The 23,474-nt window shown below is 33.5% G+C and overlaps 2 protein-coding genes across 2 annotated transcripts; one reads left to right on the top strand and one right to left on the bottom strand.

The window, feature by feature from the left end:
• The first annotated feature begins 4,578 nt into the window (after nt 1-4,578).
• LOC135133562 (endocuticle structural glycoprotein SgAbd-4-like) lies at nt 4,579-5,365 on the top strand. The gene is made up of 3 exons (XM_064062015.1): nt 4,579-4,722; nt 4,786-4,973; nt 5,024-5,365. Exons 1-3 carry the CDS (start codon nt 4,594-4,596, stop codon nt 5,298-5,300), a joined length of 594 nt encoding a protein of 197 aa, XP_063918085.1. The 5' UTR covers nt 4,579-4,593; the 3' UTR covers nt 5,301-5,365.
• Nucleotides 5,366-14,826: 9,461 nt separating this feature from the next.
• Nucleotides 14,827-15,517, bottom strand: LOC135133545 (endocuticle structural glycoprotein ABD-4-like). The gene is made up of 3 exons (XM_064061996.1): nt 15,490-15,517; nt 15,222-15,436; nt 14,827-15,171 (listed from the first exon to the last, which is right to left on the bottom strand). Exons 1-3 carry the CDS (start codon nt 15,499-15,501, stop codon nt 14,901-14,903), a joined length of 498 nt encoding a protein of 165 aa, XP_063918066.1. The 5' UTR covers nt 15,502-15,517; the 3' UTR covers nt 14,827-14,900.
• Between the last annotated feature and the right edge of the window lie 7,957 nt (nt 15,518-23,474).

Here is a 23,474-nt window from a genome sequence, read left to right as displayed (position 1 = left end):
ATAGAAAAATAAACAAACAAGCAAATTTTGTATCTCTTATACCATCAACTGATGAGGTCGGTTACACGAGGGAAGGTGTTCAACACCCACATTTGGGCCGTTGAAATTCCGTACGCCATTAGGGAGCAGGATTTTCAATTTCTCTCTAAATGTTTGTCACATTGACAAGATTAGGAAAATACGTATCCTAGTAACTGTTTTTGACCATAAATTATTAATTATAATAATTATTAGTGTCCATGGGTGACTGAGGATGCATGGGCGGGTAACCTTAATTGGGGTATAACTTTAACAATTTTTAACTTGATAATTAAAAAGTTCTTGACAAAACTCTACTAAGAAAAGTTGTTGAGTTCAATGAGCTCTATAACTGATTAAAATTAATGTACTTATTTCTGAGACACCCTGTATAATACTTAGTAAAAAATTGAGGTTTCGCAAAAGTTCCCTAAAAATCCACTAAAAACTAGAACTTTAATCTCGACGTGCTGATTCGAAAAATATAGCATGTTTAGGGTTCCGAAGGAAGGTTTTCGATATATTTGGTTTGAATTAAAAAATTTTCAAAAATTATTAAAATTGTCATTTCTTTCACTTGACAATTCTGTTCAAACTGTGGGAATTTTCGAAGAAATGAAGCCGAAAATAACTTCTAGAAGCCGAAATCTACAAAAAAATATTGGTACCTAATTTTTGAAACTAGTCGAAAAATTGTCAAAAAATTTCAAAAACAGTTGAAAAACTGAGCTTCCGGAAAAACTACCTAAAAATCCACAAAAAATTCTAGGCATGCTGACTCGTAAAATAATGCATGTTTAAGATCCTGGAGCAAAATTTTCGAAATATTCAGTTCGAAAGTCATTTTTTTTTATTCTAAAAATTGTCATATTTTAATAGACTATTATGGAAGTAACATTTCCAAAAAATATCACCGAAAATGACTTTTGGAGGTCGAACCCTACGAAAAAATGTTTTAAAACAATTTTTGAATACAGTTGAAAAATAATTGAAAATTTCCGTGCTGATTCGAAACTATAACATTTTATTTGGGGTACCGGAAGAAAGATTTCGAGAAATTTTTTGATTTCAGTCAAATTTTTTAAAATTTCAAAAATTTTCACACTGCAATTGGGGATTTTGGAAAATTTATAGAAAATTTCGAAAAAATAAAACCAAAAATAACTTCTAGAGTGCGAAATCGACAAAAAGTAGCATCAGATAATTTTTTGAAAAGTGGTCGAAAATTTGATAAAAATGGAGTTTTGAAAAATTCAGCTTTCGAAAAAATTGTCTAAAAGTCTGCAGAAATTTCTGGAAAATTGATCTCGAAGTTGATTTGAAAAATATAACATGTTCAGGGTCCCGGAAGAAGATTTTTGAATTATTGAGTTTGAAAGTAGAAATTTTTCAAAGATCAAAGAAATTCCATATTTCAAGTGGCAATTCTAGAAGAATTGTAGGAATTTTTGAAAAAATGACTTCTAGATGTCCAAAAAATATTTGTAGCAAATTTTTGACGGTGGTCGAGAAATCGTCCAAAAATTTCATGAGGGAAACTATTTGAAAAATAGAGCTTTTGGAAAAGTTGCCTAAAATTACACAGAAAATTTTAGGAGATTGACCTCAACTTTAATTAATGAAAATTATATTATCTTTATGATTCCTTTAGGAAGGTTTTCGAAATATTCGTTTTGAGAGTCAAATTTTTAAGAATCCAAAAATTTGCCATGGAAAAACTGTACGAAATTAATCTGAAAATAGCTCCTAGAGCACGAAATCTACAAAAAATAGTTGTACCTAATTTTTGAAACTAGTCGAAAAATGGTCCAAAAATTTCAAGACGAGTTGAAAAATTAACCAAAAATCTACAAAAAATTCTAGGCGAGCTGATTTGAATAAAGCATGTGTAAGATCCTGGAGGAAAGTTTTCGAAATATTCAATTCGAAAGTCTTTTTTTATCCTAAAAATTGCCATATTTCAAAAAAAAGCTAAGATTTTCAAAATAAAGGAACCGAAAATTACTTTTGGATGTCGAAACCTACAAAAAAACATGCTAGATTTAAAAAAGATTTTTGAAACTAGTGGAAAAATTGTCAAAAAATTTCAAAAACAGTTGAAAAACTGAGCTTCCGGAAAAACTACCTAAAAATCCACAAAAAATTCTAAGCATGCTGACTCGAAAAATAAAGCATGTTTGAGATCCTGGAGCAAAGTTTTCGAAATATTCACTTCGAAACTCATTTTTTTTTAATTCTAAAAATTGTCATATTTTATAGACTATTATGGAAGTAACATCTTCAAAACAATGGCACCGAAAATGACTTTTGGAGGTCGAACCCTACAAAAAAATGTTTTAAAACAATTTTTGAATGCGATTAAAAAATAATTGAATATTTCATAAGAGGAGTGTCAAAAATTGAAGTTTCGGAGAAGTTGCTAAAAAAACACAAAAAATTCTTGCTACGATAAGACTGATTTTGGAAAATTATATACCTTCCATGAAAATAGAGGGTGGGTGGGCGGGGTTAGTACTTGTTAAGATAAGACTGATTTTAGGAGTTAGTTTTGAGAAGATAACACTGGTTTTGGCAAATAACATACTCCCTAAAAAAATAGAGGGTGGGTGGGCGGGACTACTCTTTGATAAGATAAGACTGATTTTGGAAAATAACATACCATCTAAAAAATTAGAGGGCGGGTGGGCGGGGCTAGTCTTTGATAAGATAAGACTGATTTTGGCAATTAACATACCCTCTAAAAAATTAGAGGGCGGGTGGGCGGGGCTAGTTTTTGATAAGATAAGACTGTTTTTGGCAAATTTCAGTTGGCGATTGTGGAAAATTTGTAGGAATTTTCCAACAAATAAAACCAAAAATACCTTCTAGAATTTGAAATTGATAAAAAGTAGTTTTAGTTAACTTTTGGAAAAATGAGCTTTCGGAAATATTGTCTAAAAGGCCACACAAATTTGAAATTGATTTGAAAACGTAACATGTTTAAGGTCCCGGAAGGTTTCTAAATTATTGAGTTTAAAAGTAATTTTTTTCAAAAAATCAAAGAATTTCGAAATTTCTGTTAGCGATTCTGGAAAAATTGTACGAATTTTCGAAGAAAAAAATCCAAAAGTAGCTTCGAGTTTGTTGTTATAAATTGTTATAAATGTGGCGGCAAGTAATAAGGAACTTAAACAATCTTAAATTTACCAAGATTTATTGATTTTCCTAAACAAAGGATAGTCACACAATTATGAAAATTAGCATTTCATTGCCAATCCTACTTTGGTTCGGCATATCTCAGATCATGTGTCATCTGCTTTAAAATATCTTAAGATCTTTTGTTATTCACACTTATGTCTAAATCACGATTTTCTTTTTTTCGTGTAGATATTTACATTTGTTATCAACTTAGTTCCCTTTGATTGATGATCTTTCTTCAGTTTTCAGGTCATGGTTAAGTATAATATATATTTATATCACGTCCATTAATTTTATAACCATTCTCTATGTAAAAATGTAAACAAGTTTTCACTTAGTTGGCAAAACGGCAGCAAATTTCTCAGTTCATCCCCTTTAGAATTCATGACGTCAATTTGTTAAATAAAATCCGAGCAACATTTTTCGACGTTTCAAAATGCATCTTCCTGTTTTAAGCTTCGCCTGAAGAATTTTGCAACAGTCGCATGACGCAAGTCCCCAATGATAAAAATAAATAATGTCATGTCTCCAAATTTGTGAAGATACAAGGATCTTTGATTACATTTTACATTATTCAAAGACGATCATGATTTACATACAAAAAGCCATATCCAGAATTAAGTGATTCTTTCAAAACCACAATCGAAAGCGTCATTGCAGTTGACGATTTTGAACATTATGTAAAAATCGAAATGATTTACGGTTATTTTATGTGACCATTAAGAGTGTGAATTTTTCCCAAAGGAAATAAACTTTCCATGGTACAATTAAAACTATGGTGACACTCTCTGCTACAATTTTACATAATTGTATCCACTTTTTATAAATGTCACATACCATACATTGTAATATCATCTTTTGAAGAGGTCGCAGCAAATAGTGACCGGCCTTGATAAAGGTTTCTTGATGGATCTGTTATGAAACCATTTTAAATTTCGTACCGCCTTTCAAAGTATCAATAATTCTGTACCACCAGTGGCGCAGACCACTACCGAAAGAATTTGCATTTTAATGGCTTTTCACACTATAACAGTCACGTTTACAAAGTGCAAATGCACCCGTCTCCGCTCATTGTGAATTAAATTTGACATATTCGAAATAATGGCTTGAGGATCGAAAACGTGACGCTAAAAAAATAATGCTAAAACGGTGTCACGCCGAAGATTTACAGCCTTTATAAAAATCATCGCTCTGTGTTATTAATTGAACGCTATTATTCTCCGCTCGATGAAAATCTAATCTGCGTTGCGCCACACGTTAGGTAACTTCTTAAATCAAAATCCGTGTGGTAATACCAAGTATCCCAAAATCGAGTTTCGGGTACCAGTTTGGCACCAAGTGGCCCAATAGATCACACCACCTTCGTAATTTCCATTATTTATGAGTCATTTTATTGTCATGGACGAGTCGCACCTGATTTTCTCCGTGAATCCGAAGCTCCGACTAATTAGCATCCACTATAAATATCAGCACCTCCTGGAACTAGATTACTATCGATCCGATCTTCACCCAGACATGTTCCGACTGGTGAGTGCTCGCGATCCACGTTTTCAAAATTTCAAATTTTATTTTGAAAATTTCAAATTGTAGATATTGTTGTGTGCCCTTGCGCTGGCGGCGCACGCCGACGTCTCGCACTTGCTCAGGTCCAACCGCCCCTTCGCCGCCCCCAGTCGCTCGTTCGCGCCAGCCGCCCCCGCGTCCTACTCGCCGGGACGCCAGGTGGCCATTCTGCGCCAGAGCCAGGACGTGGACCCCGACGGCGGATACCAGTTCAGGTGAGTGAGCGGCTACCGGTTTCGACGCGGTGACATCTTCAGGGTTGCAGTTTTGAAACGGAGAACGGGATCGCGGCTGAAGAAAGGGCTCAAGTGAGGGCTGCAGGGAACGAGCTGGAGAAGGTCGCTCAAGGGGCGTTCCACTGGACTTCTCCCGAGGGAGAGCAGGTTTCGGTGTCGTATGTGGCGGACGGGAATGGGTACCAGCCCCAGGGGAGTCACTTGCCGGTAGCGCCCCCAATCCCGCCTGCGATCCAGAGGGCTTTGGATTGGATCGCCGCTCACCCCCAGCCTGCTGAACGTGAACCTGTTTATAGGAGATTTTAATCCGGATATGATTATGACAGTTGTTTGAGGTTTTGTTGTAAAATAATAAAATAAGTTTTATAAGAGGAATGTAAGTTATTTAAACCCCAGTGGTCGTCAAGTTGAAAAAAATCGGGATTTTTAAAATTCGTTGTGGTTTTTAAGATTCGTTGTGGTTTTTCTTAACGGTAAATGTGTATAACCTTTCGTCTAGACCAGCTACAGACATTTATTTGAAATACCAGCGATCTTAATTTATCGTCCAACTGAACAAGAAATTCAAGGATTATGATACTTAAAATTTTCCACGTCATAATTGTGTTCAGGTTCCATAACAACTGTTGAATGTTTGGTAGTAATCTAAAGATCTAAAGGCGTTTTTCGCCAATGTTTGTTAGTTTCAATGTTATCAGAATTTAATTTGAAAATTTTGAAAATATAGAAATAAGCTGGAATCTGAACATTAAAATTCATCAAATTTTCCGTCTTCTGAAATGTGAACATACTTAAGATTTTTATTAATTTGACTTTTAAATCGAATGTTTCGAATCAGCATGTGGGAATTTTTTGTGTCAAAAATTGGACGAAATTTGAAGACCATTAAAAAATTTCAATTTTAAAAAAGTTGTCTAAAATTATGGAAAAATTCAGGGACGTAAATCTCGACACGCTGATTACAAAAATATAGCATGTTGATGGTCACCAAGCAACATTTTCGAAAAAATCGCTGCGAAATGAGAATTCCTGAAAATTTCAAAAATTTCGAAATTTCAATGGTCGATTCCGGAAAAACTGTTGCAGGTATCAAAAAACCGAAGCCGGATTTGAGTTCTAGAGCTAGAAATCTGCAAGAAAATGTATTTAGTGGAGTTTCGAAAGTAGCAAAATTTTTGCGAAATTTGAAGAAGGGGGGACCATTAAAAAATTTCAATTTTAAAAAGTTGTCTCAAAATTATGAAAAAATTCAGGAACGTAGATCTCGACAAGCTGATTCCAAAAATATAGCATGTTGTGTTCACGAAGCAACATTTTCGAAAACATCGCTGCGAAATGCGAATTTATGGAAATTTCAAAAATTTCGAAATTTCAACGGCCGATTCTGGAAAAACGGTTGCAGGTATCAAAAAACCGAAGCCGGATTTGAATTCTAGAGCTCGAAATCTACAAGAAAATGTATTTAGTTGAGTTTCGAAAATGTCAAAATTTTTGCGAAATTTGAAGAAAGGGGAACCATAAAAAAATTCCAATTTTAAAAAAGTTGTCTGAAAATTATGAAAAAATTCAGGGACGTAGATCTCAACACGCTGATGCCAAAAATATAGCATGTTGATGGTCACAATGCAACATTTTCGAAAAAATCGCTGCAAAATGCGAATTTTTGGAAATTTCAAAAATTTCGAAATTTCAACGGCCGATTCTGGAAAAACGGTTGCAGGCATCAAAAAAACGAAGCCGGATTTGAATTCTAGAGCTCGAAATCTACAAGAAAAGGTATTTAGTTGAGTTTCGAAAATGTCAAAATTTTTGCGAAATTTGAAGAAGGGGGGACCATTAAAAAATTTCAATTTTAAAAAAGTTGTCTGAAAATTATGAAAAAATTCAGGGACGTAGATCTCAACACGCTGATTCCAAAATATAGCATGTTGATGGTCACGAAGCAACATTTTCGAAAAAATTGCTGCAAAATGCGAATTTTTGGAAATTTCAAAAATTTCGAAATTTCAACGGCCGATTCTGGAAAAACGGTTGCTGGTATCAAAAAACCGAAGCCGGATTTGAGTTCTAGAGCTCGAAATCTACAAGAAAATGTATTTAGTTGAGTTTCGAAAATGTCAAAATTTTTGCGAAATTTGAAGAAGGGGAGACCATTAAAAATTTACAATTTTAAAAAAGTTGTCTAAAAATTATGAAAAAATTCGAGGACGTAGATCTCGACATGCTGATTCCAAAAATATAGCTTGTTGATCTGTCACGAAGCAACATTTTCGAAACAATCGCTGAAAAATGCGAATTTTTGGAAATTTAAAAAATTTCGAAATTTCAACGGCCGATTCTGGAAAAACGGTTGCAGGAATCAAAAAACCGAAGCCGGATTTGAATTCTAGAGCTCGAAATCTACAAGAAAATGTACAAAGTTGAGTTTCGAAAATGTCAAAATTTTTGCGAAATTTGAAGAAGGGGGGACCATTAAAAAATCTTAATTTTAAAAAAGTTGTCTGAAAATTATGAAAAAATTCAGGGACGTAGATCTCAACACGCTGATTCCAAAAATATAGCATGTTGATGGTCACGAAACAACATTTTCGAAAAAATCGCCACAAAATATAAATTTTTGTAAATTTCAAAAATTTCGAAATTTCAACGGCCGATCCTGGAAAAACGGTTGCAGGTATCAAAAAACCGAAGCCGGATTTGAGTTCTAGAGCTCGAAATCTACAAGAAAATGTATTTAGTTGAGTTTCGAAAATAGCAAAATTTTTGCGAAATTTGAAGAAGGGGGGACCATTGAAAATTTTAAATTTTAAAAAAGTTGTCTAAAAATTATGAAAAAATTCGAGGACGTAGATCTCGACACGCTGATTCCAAAAATATAGCGTGTTGATGGCCACGAAGCAACATCTTCGAAAAAATCGCTGCAAAATGCGAATTTTTGGAAAATTCAAAAATTTCGAAATGTCAACGGTCGATTCTGGAAAAACGGTTGCAGGTATCAAAAAACCGAAGCCGGATTTGAGTTCTAGAGCTCGAAATCTACAAGAAAATGTATTTAGTTGAGTTTCGAAAATTTCAAAATTTTTGCGAAATTTGAAGAAGGGGGACCATTAAAAAATCTTAATTTTATAAAAGTTGTCAGAAAATTATGAAAAAATTCAGGGACGTAGATCTCAACACGCTGATTCCAAACATATAGCATCTTGATGGTCACGAAGCAACATTTTCGAAAAAATCGCTGCAAAATGTAAATTTTTGTAAATTTCAAAAATTTCGAAATTTCAACGGCCGATTCTGGAAAAACGGTTGCAGGTATCAAAAAACCGAAGTCGGATTTGAGTTCTAGAGCTCGAAACCTACAAGAAAATGTATTTAGTTGAGTTTCGAAAATGGCAAAATTTTTGCGAAAAGTGAAGAAGCGTGTTGATTAAAAATTTTCAATTTTAAAAAAGTTGTCTAAAAATTATGAAAAAATTCGGGGACGTAGATCTCGACACGCTGATTCCAAAAATATAGCATGTTGATCTGTCACGAAGCAACATTTTCGAAAAAATCGCTGAAAAATGCGAATTTTTGGAAATTTCAAAAATTTCGAAATTTCAACGGCCGATTCTGGAAAAACGGTTGCAGGTATCAAAAAACCGAAGCCGGATTTGAATTCTAGAGCTCGAAATCTACAAGAAAATGTGTTTAGTTGAGTCTCGAAAATGTCAAAATTTTTGCGAAATTTGAAGAAGTGGGGACCAATAAAAATTTTCAATTTTAAAAAAGTTGTCTGAAAATTATGAAAAAATTCGAGGACGTAGATCTCGACACGCTGATTCCAAAAATATAGCGTGTTGATGGCCACGAAGCAACATCTTCGAAAAAATCGCTGCAAAATGCGAATTTTTGGAAAATTCAAAAATTTCGAAATGTCAACGGTCGATTCTGGAAAAACGGTTGCAGGTATCAAAAAACCGAAGCCGGATTTGAGTTCTAGAGCTCGAAATCTACAAGAAAATGTATTTAGTTGAGTTTCGAAAATTTCAAAATTTTTGCGAAATTTGAAGAAGGGGGACCATTAAAAAATCTTAATTTTATAAAAGTTGTCAGAAAATTATGAAAAAATTCAGGGACGTAGATCTCAACACGCTGATTCCAAACATATAGCATCTTGATGGTCACGAAGCAACATTTTCGAAAAAATCGCTGCAAAATGTAAATTTTTGTAAATTTCAAAAATTTCGAAATTTCAACGGCCGATTCTGGAAAAACGGTTGCAGGTATCAAAAAATCGAAGTCGGATTTGAGTTCTAGAGCTCGAAACCTACAAGAAAATGTATTTAGTTGAGTTTCGAAAATGGCAAAATTTTTGCGAAAAGTGAAGAAGCGTGTTGATTAAAAATTTTCAATTTTAAAAAAGTTGTCTAAAAATTATGAAAAAATCCCGGGACGTGGATCTCGACACGCCGATTCCAAAAATATAGCATGTTAATGGTCACGAAGCAACATTTTCGAAAAAATCGCTGCGAAATGCGAATTTTTGAAAATTTCAAAAATTTCGAAAATTCAACGGTCGATTCTGGAAAAACGGTTGCAGGTTTCAAAAAACCGGAGCCGGATTTGAGTTCTGGAGCTCGAAATCTACAAGAAAATGTATTTAGTTGAGTTTCGAAAATGGCAAAATTTTTGCGAAATTTGAAGAAGGGGGGACCATTAAAAAATTTCAATTTTAAAAAAGTTGTCTAAAAATTATGAAAAATTCGAGAACGTAGATCTCGACACGCTGATTCCAAAAATATAGCATGTTGATGGTCACAAAGCAACATTTTCGAAAAAATCGCTGAAAAATGCGAATTTTTGGAAATTTCAAAAATTTCGAAATTTCAACGGCCGATTCTGGAAAAACGGTTGCAGGTATCAAAAAACCGAAGCCGGATTTGAATTCTAGAGCTCGAAATCTACAAGAAAATGTGTTTAGTTGAGTCTCGAAAATGTCAAAATTTTTGCGAAATTTGAAGAAGTGGGGACCAATAAAAATTTTCAATTTTAAAAAAGTTGTCTGAAAATTATGAAAAAATTCAGGGACGTAGATCTCAACACGCTGATTCCAAACATATAGCATGTTGATGGTCACGAAGCAACATTTTCGAAAAAATCGCTGCAAAATGTAGATTTTTGTAAATTTCAAAAATTTCGAAATTTCAACCTCCGATTCTGGAAAAACGGTTGCAGGTATCAAAAAACCGAAGCCGGATTTGAGTTCTAGACCTCGAAATCTACAAGAAAATGCATTTAGTTGAGTTTCGAAAATGTCAAAATTTTTGCGAAATTTGAAGAAGGGGGGACCGTTAAAAATTTTCAATTTTAAAAAAGTTGTCTAAAAATTATGAAAAAATTCGAGGACGTAGATCTCGACACGCTGATTCTAAAAATATAGCATGTTGATGGTCACGAAGCAACATTTTCGATAAAATCGCTGCAAAATGCGAATTTTTGGAAATTTCAAAAATTTCGAAATTTCAACGGCCGATTCTGGAAGACGGTTGCAGGTATCAAAAAACCGAATTCGGATTTGAATTCTAGAGCTCGTAATCTACAAGAAAATGCATTTAGTTGAGTTTCGAAAATGTCAAAATTTTTGCGAAATTTGAAGAAGGGGGGACCATTAAAAAATTTCAATTTTAAAAAAGTTGTCTGAAAATTATGAAAAAATTCGAGGACGTAGATCTCGACACGCTGATTCCAAAAATATAGCGTGTTGATGGCCACGAAGCAACATCTTCGAAAAAATCGCTGCAAAATGCGAATTTTTGGAAAATTCAAAAATTTCGAAATGTCAACGGTCGATTCTGGAAAAACGGTTGCAGGTATCAAAAAACCGAAGCCGGATTTGAGTTCTAGAGCTCGAAATCTACAAGAAAGGTGTTTAGTTGAGTTTCGAAAATTTCAAAATTTTTGCGAAATTTGAAGAAGGGGGACCATTAAAAAATCTTAATTTTATAAAAGTTGTCAGAAAATTATGAAAAAATTCAGGGACGTAGATCTCAACACGCTGATTCCAAACATATAGCCTGTTGATGGTCACGAAGCAACATTTTCGAAAAAATCGCTGCAAAATGTAAATTTTTGTAAATTTCAAAAATTTCGAAATTTCAACGGCCGATTCTGGAAAAACGGTTGCAGGTATCAAAAAACCGAAGTCGGATTTGAGTTCTAGAGCTCGAAACCTACAAGAAAATGTATTTAGTTGAGTTTCGAAAATGGCAAAATTTTTGCGAAAAGTGAAGAAGCGTGTTGATTAAAAATTTTCAATTTTAAAAAAGTTGTCTAAAAATTATGAAAAAATTCGGGGACGTAGATCTCGACACGCTGATTCCAAAAATACAGCATGTTGATGATCACGAAGCAACATTTTCGAAAAAATCGCAGAAAATGCGAATTTTTAAAAATTTCAAAAATTTCGAAAATTCAACGGTCGATTCTGGAAAAACGGTTGCAGGTATCAAAAAACCGAAGCCGGATTTGAGTTTTGGAGCTCGAAATCTACAAGAAAATGTATTTGGTTGAGTTTCGAAAATGTCAAAATTTTTGCGAAATTTGAAGAAGGGGGGACCATTAAAAAATTTCAATTTTAAAAAAGTTGTCTGAAAATTATGAAAAAACTCAGGGACGTAGATCTCAACACGCTGATTCCAAACATATAGCATGTTGATGGTCACGAAGCAACATTTTCGAAAAAATCGCTGCAAAATGTAGATTTTTGTAAATTTGAAAAATTTCGAAATTTCAACCTCCGATTCTGGAAAAACGGTTGCAGGTATCAAAAAACCGAAGCCGGATTTGAGTTCTAGACCTCGAAATCTACAAGAAAATGCATTTAGTTGAGTTTCGAAAATGGCACAATTTTTGCGAAATTTGAAGAAGTGGGGACCAATAAAAATTTTCAATTTTAAAAAAGTTGTCTGAAAATTATGAAAACATTCAGGGACGTAGATCTCAACACGCTGATTCCAAAAATATAGCATGTTGATGGTCACGAAGCAACATTTTCGAAAAAATCGCTGCAAAATGCGAATTTTTGGAAATTTCAAAAATTTCGAAATTTCAACGGCCGATTCTGGAAAAACGGTTGCAGGTATCAAAAACCGAAGCCGGATTTGAGTTCTAGAGCTCGAAATCTACAAGAAAATGTATTTAGTTGAGTTTCGGAAATGTCAAAATTTTTGCGAAATTTGAAGAAGGGGGGACCATTAAAAAATTTCAATTTTAAAAAAGTTGTCTGAAAATTTTGAAAAAATTCAGGGACGTAGATCTCAACACGCTGATTCCAAAAATATAGCATGTTGATGGTCACGAAGCAACATTTTCGAAAAAATCGCTGCAAAATGCGAATTTTTGGAAATTTCAAAAATCTCGAAATTTCAACGGCCGATTCTGGAAAAACGGTTGCAGGTTTCAAAAAACCGAAGACGGATTTGAATTCTAGAGCTCGAAATCTACAAGAAAATGTATTTAGTTGAGTTTCGAAAATGTCAAAATTTTTGCGAAATTTGAAGAAGGGGGGACCATTAAAAATTTTCAATTTTTTAAAAGTTGACAAAAAATTATGAAAAAATTCGAGGACGTTGATCTCGACACGCTGATTCCAAAAATATAGCATGTTGATGGTCACGAAGCAACATTTTCGAAAATATCGCTGCGAAATGCGAATTTTTGAAATTTCAAAAATTTCGAAATTTCAAAGGTCGATTCTGGACAAACGGTTGCAGGTATCAAAAAACCGAAGCCGGATTTTAGTTGTTGAGCTCGAAATCTACAAGAAAATGTATTGAGTTGAGTTTCGAAAATGTCAAAATTTTTGCGAAATTTGAAGAAGGGGGGACCATTAAAAATTTTCAATTTTAAAAAAAAGTTGTCTAAAAATTATGAAAAAATTCGAGGACGTAGATCTCGACACGCTGATTCCAAAAATATAGCATGTTGATGGTCACGAAGCAACATTTTCGAAAAAATCGCTGCAAAATGCGAATTTTTGGAAATTTCAAAAATTTCGAAATTTCAACGGCCGATTCTGGAAAAGCGGTTGCAGGTATCAAAAAACCGAAGCCGGATTTGAGTTCTAGAACTCGAAATCTACAAGAAAAAGTTTTTAGTTGAGTTTCGAAAATGTCAAAATTTTTGCGAAATTTGAAGAAGGGGGGACCATTAAAATTTTCAATTTTAAAAAAGTTGTCTAAAAATTATGAAAGAATTCGAGGACGTAGATCTCGACACCCTGATTCCAAAAATATAGCATGTTGATGGTCACGAATCAACATTTTCGAAAAAATCGCTGCAAAATGTGAATTTTTGGAAATTTCAAAAATTTCGAAATTTCAACGGCCGATTCTGGAAAAACGGTTACAGGTTTCAAGAAACCGAAGCCGGATTTGAATTCTAGAACTCGAAATCTACAAGAAAATGTATTTGGTTGAGTTTCGAAAATGTCAAAATTTTTGCGAAATTTGAAGAAGGGGGGACCATTAAAAAATTTCAATTTTAAAAAAGTTGTCTAAAAATAATGAAAAAATTCGAGGACGTAGATCTCGACACGCTGATTCCAAAAATATAGCATGTTGATGGTCACGAAGCAACATTTTCGAAAAAATCGCTGCAAAATGCGAATTTTTCGAATTTCAAAAATTTCGAAATTTCAACGGCCGATTCTGGACAAACGGTTGCAGGTATCAAAAAACCGAAGCCGGATTTGAGTCCTAGAAATCGAAATCTACAAGAAAATGTATTTAGTTGAGTTTCGAAAATGTCAAAATTTTTGCGAAATTTGAAGAAGGGGGGACCATTAAAAATTTTCAATTTTAAAAAAATTGTCTAAAAATTATGAAAAAATTCGAGGACGTAGATCTCGACACGCTGATTCCAAAAAGATAGCATGTTGATGGTCACGAAGCAACATTTTCGAAAAAATCGCTGCGAAATGCGAATTTTTGAAAATTTCAAAAATTTCGAAATTTCAAAGGTCGATTCTGGATTTTTTTTTTATTTTTTGTTTTTTCACACTTTTGACAGTGAAGTTGTGTTGCATATTTGCCTATAATATTCCAAATTAGACCCCAAATTCGACTTCTTATTTAAAAAATAATGGCTGTTACAAACTTCGACACTAATTTTAATGATCACAACATTCAAAAACACAGACAAGTGATATCTGTTTTAAAAAAGGAAGCAGTGGTTTGACGACGTCTGAATTTTAAATAGACACGAGTTCCTCTGTGTTTACGATAAATACCTTATCAACAAATGTGGTTATATATCTATCGGAAAGCAGGTTCCCATTGGCATCCGTAACACCAACATTCAGGAATTAACATTCTAATTTCGAAGATGGCAACACTGGCATGTTAATTATAAGTTAGCACAGACCTCACCGGACCACACCTTAGAGCTTGGAGACTCGTCGATGTATAACTGATTGCATACAAAGTCAAATATATTAAAGAAATTGCAGAAAAACGACTGAATAATGTAGGAAATGTTTGTTGAAGATTATGCAACCATTTAAACACGAAATACACACAAAACACGCCTTCATACGATCACCTGAATGATCTCTATCTGTGCTATAATCATAACTTTGCATAGTCTTGGAGACTCGATGGTGTATAATTGGTTGCATACATAAATCGAAATATCTAGAGATTTCAGCAAAACGACTGAATAAATCATGAATCATAAATTCCATTCCACATTTTGTGACAAACCTGAAAAATCGGACCAACGATCTTTATTGAAGATTATGCAACCTTTTAAACACAAGGAACCCACTTAAGGGCTTCAGGAAATTTACCAACACTTCAATACAAAAATCGTTTATTTATTTATAAAAATAATACTTTCGTTATATTAACACACACACTACACAAGTCTCTAGAACCTAGGATTAATTTTCGGCTCCTCGGGATGAGCAGCGATCCACTCGAGAGCCCTAAGAATCGCAGGAGGAATGGGAGGAGGTGTGGGCAAATGGGCACCTTGTGGCTGGAAACCATTTTCATCGGCAACATAACTCACAGAAATGGGTTGTCCTTCAGGGGACGTGTAAGAAAACGACCCTTGTGCGGCAATCGACGGCTCAGCACTCCCTTGTTGCTTCAGACCCCCTTGTTCTTGCGCCGCGATACCATTGGCAGTTTCATACCTAGAACAACCATAATTGCACCCATTTTTGAGTAAGAATGATGCACTTACGCCCATTTGTAGCTACCATCGGGTTCCACACTTTGCTCCTGGCGCAGAATGGCGATCTCTTGACCCGGGTGGTGGGTCTCGAATTTTATAGCTGGACCGGGGTTGACGGCGAAGGGTGGCCGGTTCCCGAAGGGGGAGAGGAGGCGGCTGTCCTGGTTCTGGTACAAGTCGCGCACGTCGGCGAAGACCGACAGGAACAACGTGAAAGAGAAAATCTGCAACGACAATTTTTGTGGTTTGACAAAAAAAAATAGGGGGTTGTACTTACCAGACCCAGCATTGTGCACGATTTAGCTGATGTTTGCAGATTGTAAAGAGATCCCCAAAATTGTGGATATTTATACCAAAAGTTACGTCTGTGCGCGGAATCCCCCAAACTCGGTCCAGCGGCGTCTCGTCTTCTTATTGTCTCACACGACGATTCTTCTTCAACCATTACTAATCCCTCGCTATTTTAATTACTTGAATATCTCTAACCGTGGGACACAAAAATGCTTTTGCAACATCGTGTTGTGCACAAAGTTAATGTCGAAAACATGCAAATTTCGTTCTTGTTTTGCGGTTCATTCAAACCGCCCATTGGAATGAAAATTTATTGCCACGCCACTGTACTCAAAGCTTCAATAAATTACTACACACTTGGAATCGTAGACTATTTCATAACTTAGACGACTCCCTCTGCGTGATGTCCTAAAACATTTGACGCCAACCTTTAACTTTCTTCACTCTTCAAAGGCATCAGTGTCAAGTTTAATTTTTTCGGCGCTGAAGAGTCTGCGAGTGACGGCGCTAATTAGCAGGAACGGTAGAAATACAAACAAATCGTGAGCCTATTAGTTTTCGGTAATTAAAGCAATACCCATCAGAACGGTCGAAGATGAGGTTCACAACAATAGAAATGCACATTTATGCAAATCAGGAGAAATGATATTTGGTAAGCATTTCACAATTTTGCAACAAACAGGAAATATTATGCTTAGGTTCAGAGTCACCATAATTAATAGGGGCTAGGATTTCTTCTTGCTCTTTAGCTCAGTGGCATTTGGGCGGATTTCTCAAGAACAAGACCGCAAAAATTTCAAGTCGCTTAGTCAAACGACTTCCAAATTTTATCATTACGTCGTTTGACCACCAATGAATCGCCTTCGGGAAAACCGGACACTGAGGGCAATGCCCGGCTTACACGACGAAAAACTAATCAAGCCGAAAAATCGGTCAAAATCATCTTTTTTGCCACACCCTATGCACCAGATTGCTCAATTATGCGCCAAACACGTGTAAACCGGCAATTTATCATTGTTTACATTGCTACATGACCACCTTTAATTAAGAAATTATGTTCTACACACCGTCCAGATAAGAAAAATTACCATTTTTTGCGCAATGCTCACCTATCTTGCGCGTTCTCATGTACCTATTTCACGAATTGAGCATTTTTGGACATTACCTCGATTTGGGTGCATTCATCACAATGTCTCCTCGCGTTACATAATGCTTAGAAAGCAATGAGGCTGGACGAGAATTTACATAAAATGATTGGGGCAATGATATTAAGTTTCTCAATAAAACACTTATTCAAAAATCGGTTGTGTCGTTTGGTTTATACGGAGACCTTTGGGTGTTTTCGCGGGGATGACATCAGCGCATTTCAGGATAACATTTTGCTTTTAATGGTTTGGTATTTGAGGTTTATTTCATCGGACGGTTTACGCTATCGTGTCAAAATTTTATTAATTCGAGATGCTTAGTAATTATTCAGTGTGGATTGGATTACCAAGGTTCTTGCTTTGGGGGATTGTCAGTCAAACGTGGCCGGAACCTAGGCCTAGATTTACGCGTTTGCAGTTAAAATATTTTTGGTTGGTGTAACCGCAGAAGGAAAACAACTTTACGATACATTGTACATAATAAATAATGTGACCAAGACCTGTGTTCTTGTAACGAGAGCATCAACTCATCCGTTGCAGTTCTTTGTTCTTGTTTTAGGTAATCTTGGAAATAGATGTGAAATCATCGGCAAGAATGTTTCAGGGTTTTTTATTCATATTTAAAAAAAGTGCGGAAAGTTTTAAAACACTTGAGTATAAATGCAATTGAAAGTAATTATTCTGCGAAGACATTTCCAAAAAGTGTGGGTAGTTTATTTCAGGAAGCGATGAATGATTAGAACAAAAAATGACAGAGTAAATGTTAAAATTACGTGAAAAAAATAAATAAATGTCACAGCATAGTATTTAACGATCTGAAAATTAATTGCTCTATAAAAAATTGTATGTACGAGTACATTGTTTACAAGTTGCTATTTTAACATAAATCGGCAAATTAGTTTATAAGCCTTTGGGAAATATGGGTGTAATTTTTTTAAACTAAAATCTATTAATTGTGGAGAAAGGAAAAATAGGTCTCCCTTTCCCATCTGTCGTCCGTCCGTCTGTTTGAATTTTGTATGTGTTATGTTAAAATTCTCTCTTACCCTTTTTGTTTTGTTCTTTTTTTCGCATTTTTTTTACAATGTTTTTTCTTGCATTTTTTGGACTTTGTGGAGTTTTGTTGCCTTTTTTGTTATTTTTTTACCTTCTGTTGCTATCGCCTTTTTAATTTTTTTCTGGATTTTATCCGTTTTTTGTACGTTTTTGGATCTTCTTTTCTTGTCATGTTTTTTGTAACCTTTCAGCTCCTTTTTTAGCCGTATTTTTGCTGCAATTTCTATTTACCCTGTTTCTTTGTTTTGGTCTTTTTTTCACACTTTTTGCCTATTTTTTTTGTTTTCTGCTCTCGCATTCTGTTTTCATTGTCTTTCTTGTTACTTTTTGTAATCACATTTTTTGTTGCATTTTTCTGGATCTTTTGTTACCTTTTCTGTTAATTTTTTTGTCTTCTGTCTTTGACGTTTTTTAGTTTTTTTTTCTGGATTTTTTTTTCATTTTTTGTGGCGTTTTTGGGTCTTCTATTCTTTTCACGTGTTTTGTAGGCTTTTTTTGTCCTCCTTTCGTAGCCGCATTTTTGGCGCAATTATTTACTTACCCTTTTTTGTTTTAGTCTTTTTTCGCACTTTTTTTTTTCTTTTCTGTTCTAAACTTTCTTTATTTTAGTTTTTTTTGTGACTATAGCTTTTTTGTGACTATTTTGTCGCTTTTTTAGCTTTTCCGTTTATTGTAGCGTTTTTGGGTCTTCTTTTCTTGTCATGTTTTTTGTAGCCCTTTTTGACCTCCTTTTTTAGGCTCATTTTTGGCGCATTTTTTGCTTGCCGTTTTTGTATTGTTTTTTTTTCGCACTTTTTTTTATTTTTTTTGTTTTCTGTTCTCTCATTTTTCGGCATTTTTTTTCCTTTGTTTTATTATCTGTCTTGTTACTTTTTGTAATCACATTTTTTGTTGCATTTTTTCTGGACTTTTTATTGCCTTTTTTGTTAATTTTTTTGTCTTCTGTCTTTGACGTTTTTTTAGTTTTTTTTTTTATGGATTTGTTTCCTTTTTTAGCGTTTTGGGTCTTCTATTCTTTTCACCTTTTTTGTAGCCTTTTTTTGTCCTTCTTTCGTAGCCGCATTTTTGGCGCAATTTTTTACTTACCCTTTTTTGTTTTAGTCTTTTTTCGCACTTTTTTTTGTTCTCTGGTGTGAACTTTCTTATTTAAATTTTTTTGTGACTGTTTTATAGCTTTTTTGTGACTATTTTGTCGCTTTTTTAGCATTTCCGTTTATTGTCGCGTTTTTGGGTCTTGTCATGTTTTTTGTAGCCCTTTTTGACCTCCTTTGTTAGTCTCATTTTTGGCGCATTTTTTGCTTGTCCTTTTTTTATTTGTTTGGCCTTTTTTTCGCACTTTTTTTTCTCTGTTCTTGCATTTTTTCTCACTTTTTTGTCCTTTTCCATTATTTTTTTTGTGACTTTTGTAATCACATTTTTTATTGCATGTTTTGTGGATTTTTTGTCGCTTTTTTAGATTTTTTAATGGATTTTTCCGCTTTTTTTGTAGCGTTTTTGATTCTTGTATTCTTTTCATGTTTTTATTTGTAGCTTTTTTTTGACATTCTTTTTTAGCCTCATTTTTGGCGCATTTTTTGCTTGCCCTTTTTGTTTTGGTCTATTTTTCGCACTTTTTTTTTATTTTATTTTTGTTCTCTGTTCTTGTATTTATTCGCACTTTTTTGTTCTTTTTCATTGTTTTTCTTGTGACTTTTTGTAATCACATTTTTTATTGCATGTTTTGTGGACTTTATTTGCCTTTTTTGCTCATTCCTTTGTCTTCTGTTTTTGACGTTTTTTTTTTTTTTTGTGTTTTTTTTGTTTTTTGTCACATTTGTGAGACTTCTATTAATGTAAGGTTTTTTTTACCTCCTTTTTAGCCTCATTTCTGTTGCATTTTTTTACTTGCCCTTTTTGTTTTGGTCTTTTTTTCGGACTTTTTTTTTAATTTCTTTTTGTTCTCTGTTCTTGCATTTATTCTCACTTGTATGTCCTTTTTCATTGTTTTTCTTGTGACTTTTTGTAACGACATTTTTTATTACATGCTTTGTTAATTTTTTGTCTTCTGTTTTTGTCGCTTTTTTAAGATTTTTTAATGGATTTTTTCATTTTTTTGTAGCGTTTTTGGTTCTTGTATTTTTTCATGTTTTTTGTAGCATTTTTTGACCTCCTTTTTTAGCCGCCTTTTTGGCGCAGTTTTTTGCTTACCCTTTTTTTTTTTGTTTTGATTTTTCGCACTTTTTTATATATTTTTTTTTTGTTCTCTTTTCTTGCATTTTTGCTCACTTTTTTGTCCTTTTATTTTATTGTCTTTGTTGTGACTGTTTGTAGTCACATTTTTTGTTGCCTTTTTGTTTGTTAAATTTTTTTGTCTTCTGGTTTTGACTTTTCATTGTTTTTCTTGTGACTTTTGTAATCATATTTTTTATTGCATGTTTTGTGGACTTTTATTTGCCTTTTTTTATTAATTTTTTTGTCTTCTGTTTTTAACGTTTTTTCACCTTTTTCTGTGTGTTTTTTTCTTGTTTTTTGTTACATTTTTTAGTGTTCTATTCATGTCAGGTTTTTTCGACCTCCTTTTTTAGCCTCTTTTTTGGTGCATTTTTTTGCTTGCCCTTTTTTGTTTTCGTTTTTTTTTCGCACTTTTTTTTAATTGTTTTTATTCTCTGTTCTTGCATTTATTCTCACTTGTTTTTCTTGTGACTTTTTCAAATGACATTTTTTATTGCATGCTTTGTGGACTTTTTGTTGTATTTTTTCATGTTTTTTGTAGCATTTTTTGACCTCTTCTTTTAGCCACTTTTTTGGCGCAATTTTTTGTTTGCCCTTTTTTTATTTTGGTTTTTTCGCACTTTTTTTTATTTTTTTTTTTGTTCTCTGTTCTTGCATTTTTGCTCACTTTTTTGTCCTTTTATTTTATTGTCTTTGTTGTGACTTTTTGTAGTCACATTTTTGTTGCCTTTTTGTTTGTTAAATTTTTTTGTCTTCTATTTTTGACGTTTTTTTGTATTTCTTTTGTTTTTTGTAACATTTTTGAGTCTTCTATTGTTGTCATTTTTTGTAGTCTTTTTTGACCTCCTTTATTAGCTTCATTTTTGGCGCATTTTTTTTGCTTGCCCTCTTGTTTTGGTCTTTTTCGCACTTTAAAAAAATTTTTTTTGTTCTCTGTTCTTGCATTTTTTTCTCACTTTCTTGTCCTTTTTCATTGTTTTTTTGTGACTTTTTGTAATCACATTTTTTGTGGATTTTTGTTGCCTTCTTATCGTCTCTAATGTTACTTTTGTTGTTTTTTGTTCTTTGATTTTGTCTCCATTTTTTGGAGTTTTTTCGTCTTTTAATCGTATTTTTTGGCGTGCTTTTGACGCATTTTATCAATCACTTTTGGTGCTCTTTTTCTCAATTTTAGTCCTCTATTTTCACATTTTTGTCGTTGTTTTGATGTATTTTTTTTTTGTTCTTTGTGATAAATAATAATAAAGATTTATTTACGTAATCTGTCCTTTATAACATGTCATTGTTCATAGCCGCCTTTTTTGTTTCCTCTTTGTTGTCGTCTTTTTTTGTATTTTTTGTTCGCTTTTTTGTTTCGTTTTTTGTCGTTTTCTTTGTCTCGTTTTTGTCACTTTTTTGCGGTTACCATTTTCTGTTTAATTTTTTTGGACTTTTTATTCTTTTTTATTTTCTTCTTTGCGACTTTTTGTTCCTTTTTATTTTCTTCTTTTTGTTGTAATTTTTGTCACCTTTTTGTTGCATTTTTTGTGGACTTTTGTTGTCTTTTTGGCCTTTTTTATAGTCTTCGTTGTCACTTTTCTAATATCCTTTCTTCTTGATTTTTTTCTATTCTGGTTTCGTTCCCTGTTTATACTTTATTTGTGGATCTTTTATCTTTTTTGGTGTGTCTTTTGTCTTCCTTTTTCTGTCACCTTTTTTTCTCGTCTTTTTGACCTGCTTCTTTTAGTCGTATTTTTGGCGTTTTTTACTTAACTTTTTTTGTCCTTCTCACATTTTTTTTTTTAATTCAAATTTCAAATTTTTATCCTTTTAGTGGATTTTTAGTACTTTTCATTTTCCTTCTTGCGACTTTTTCACTTTTGCAGCCGCTTTTTGTTATTTTTTTCTTGTCTTTTCTTTTGTCGCTTTTTTTGTGCTTTTTTTTGTCTCGTTTTTATCACTTTTTACACACTTTTTTGTGTACTTTTTCCTGTATCTTTTTCCTTTTATCATCTTTTTTGTTGATTTTTTTTGTCATCTGTTTCTGTTGTCATTTTGTAACTATTTTTGTAGACTTTCTATGGCTTGTTTAAATGTTTTATGTCTTCTTTTATTGTCATCTTTTCGACTTCCTTCTTTCAGTCGCATTTCCAAAAATGCGACTGAAAGAAGCTTTACACTTTTTGTTTTGGTCTTTTTTCGCACTTGTTTTAAGAATTGCGTTTGTTTTCGCATTTTTTGTCACTTTTTGTAGCCACTTCTTGCTTTTTTTATTATCTCTTTTGTCGTCTTTTTTGTTTCATTTTTGTGGACTTTTTGCGTTTTTTCTCATTTTATATATCGTTTTCGTCATTTTTTAGTCACCATTTTTTAGTTGGATTTTTTTGTGGAGTTTTTGTTTTTTATTTTCTTCTGTGTGACTTTTTTTTGTCACCTCTTTTTGCGTTCTTTGTTTTTGTTATCTTCTTGCTGCTGCCTTTTGTGAACTTTTTATTGTCTTTTTGGCATTTTTTATAGTTTTCGTTGCCACTTTTTCTAATAGATTTTTTTTGTCTTCCTTTTATTGTCACTTTTTTCTCGCCTTTTTTAACCTCCTTCTTTTAGTCGTATTTTTGACGCAATTTTTTACTTGTCTTTTTGTTTTGGTCTTTTTTCGCATTTTTTTTTAATTGTTATCCGTTTTTATATTGTTACGAAATAAAGCCATAGGCCGCCCCGGTACGACGCCCATGAGTGTACATCACCGATGACTCATTATCGGTGGCGGCGGCTGGAGACGAGCCTGGAAGCGGAAGTCGCGAATGGGTGCTCCACAGAAGTCTAGAAGCGGTGACTTTAGCGTTTCGAGAAGGACCTCGTCCTGCTTAAATGAGAACACCACCGTCGGGAGCAGTCAGTAGTTCAGACAACGAGAGCTGAATTCAGTTAACAAGCCGAACCCAACGAGTGTCGAGAAAACCCAGTTGCACCGGAATTATTTTGTACATAGTCGCTGTGTAATTAGACGTGCAGATTTAAGCTACTATATAAAAAATAAATTGTTGAGTTTTACCCACGTCGATATTATTCATCGATCAAAGTAACAATATTTTTCTCCATTTAGTCCTTCTCATTTTTCTTTTTGTGACTTTCTTTCACTTTTGCAGCCGTTTTTTGTTTTTTTGTTGCCTTTTCGTTGTCGCCTTTTTTTGTTACTTTTTTTTTGTAAACTTTTTGATACGTTTTTTATATCGTTTTTGTCACTTTTTGCAGTCACTTTCTTTGTTGAATTTTTTTATGTAGTTCTTCCTGTATTTTCCCCTTTTATTGTCTTTTTTGTTGACTTTTTGTCGTCTGTATCTGTTGGCATTTTGTAGCTATTTTTTTTTATTGTATTTATTTTCTTTTTGTGACTTTTTCACTTTTGCAGCCGCTTTTTGTTTTTATTTGTTGCCTTTTCGCTGTCGCCTTTTTTACATTTTTTATGAACTTTTTTTGATACTTTTTTTTTGCTTTTTTTGTTTCATTTTTGTTACTTTTTTTTTTGTTGAATTTTTGTGTCTATTTTTTCTTGTAATTTTTTTTCTCTTTTATTGTCATT

Source organism: Zophobas morio, unplaced genomic scaffold (genome assembly GCF_036711695.1).
Source record: "Zophobas morio isolate AGI-343-1 ecotype UQ-CSIRO unplaced genomic scaffold, CSIRO_AGI_Zmor_V1 ptg000022l, whole genome shotgun sequence".
NCBI lineage: Eukaryota > Metazoa > Arthropoda > Insecta > Coleoptera > Tenebrionidae > Zophobas > Zophobas morio.
Note: the sequence above shows the minus strand (reverse complement) of the source record. Positions and strands in the feature narration are given on the sequence as shown.

What these genes read in the sequence shown, in the direction of transcription:
- LOC135133562 (XM_064062015.1), top strand. Translation starts at nt 4,594, where the DNA reads ATGGACGAGTCGCACCTGATTTTCTCCGTGAATCCGAAGCTCCGACTA. An exon ending in ACCCAGACATGTTCCGACTG is followed by an intron (nt 4,723 to 4,785) that starts GTGAGTGCTCGC and finishes TTCAAATTGTAG; the next exon opens with ATATTGTTGTGTGCCCTTGC. An exon ending in GACGGCGGATACCAGTTCAG is followed by an intron (nt 4,974 to 5,023) that starts GTGAGTGAGCGG and finishes TCAGGGTTGCAG; the next exon opens with TTTTGAAACGGAGAACGGGA.
- LOC135133545 (XM_064061996.1), bottom strand. An exon ending in GATGGTAGCTACAAATGGGC is followed by an intron (nt 15,172 to 15,221) that starts GTAAGTGCATCA and finishes TGGTTGTTCTAG; the next exon opens with GTATGAAACTGCCAATGGTA.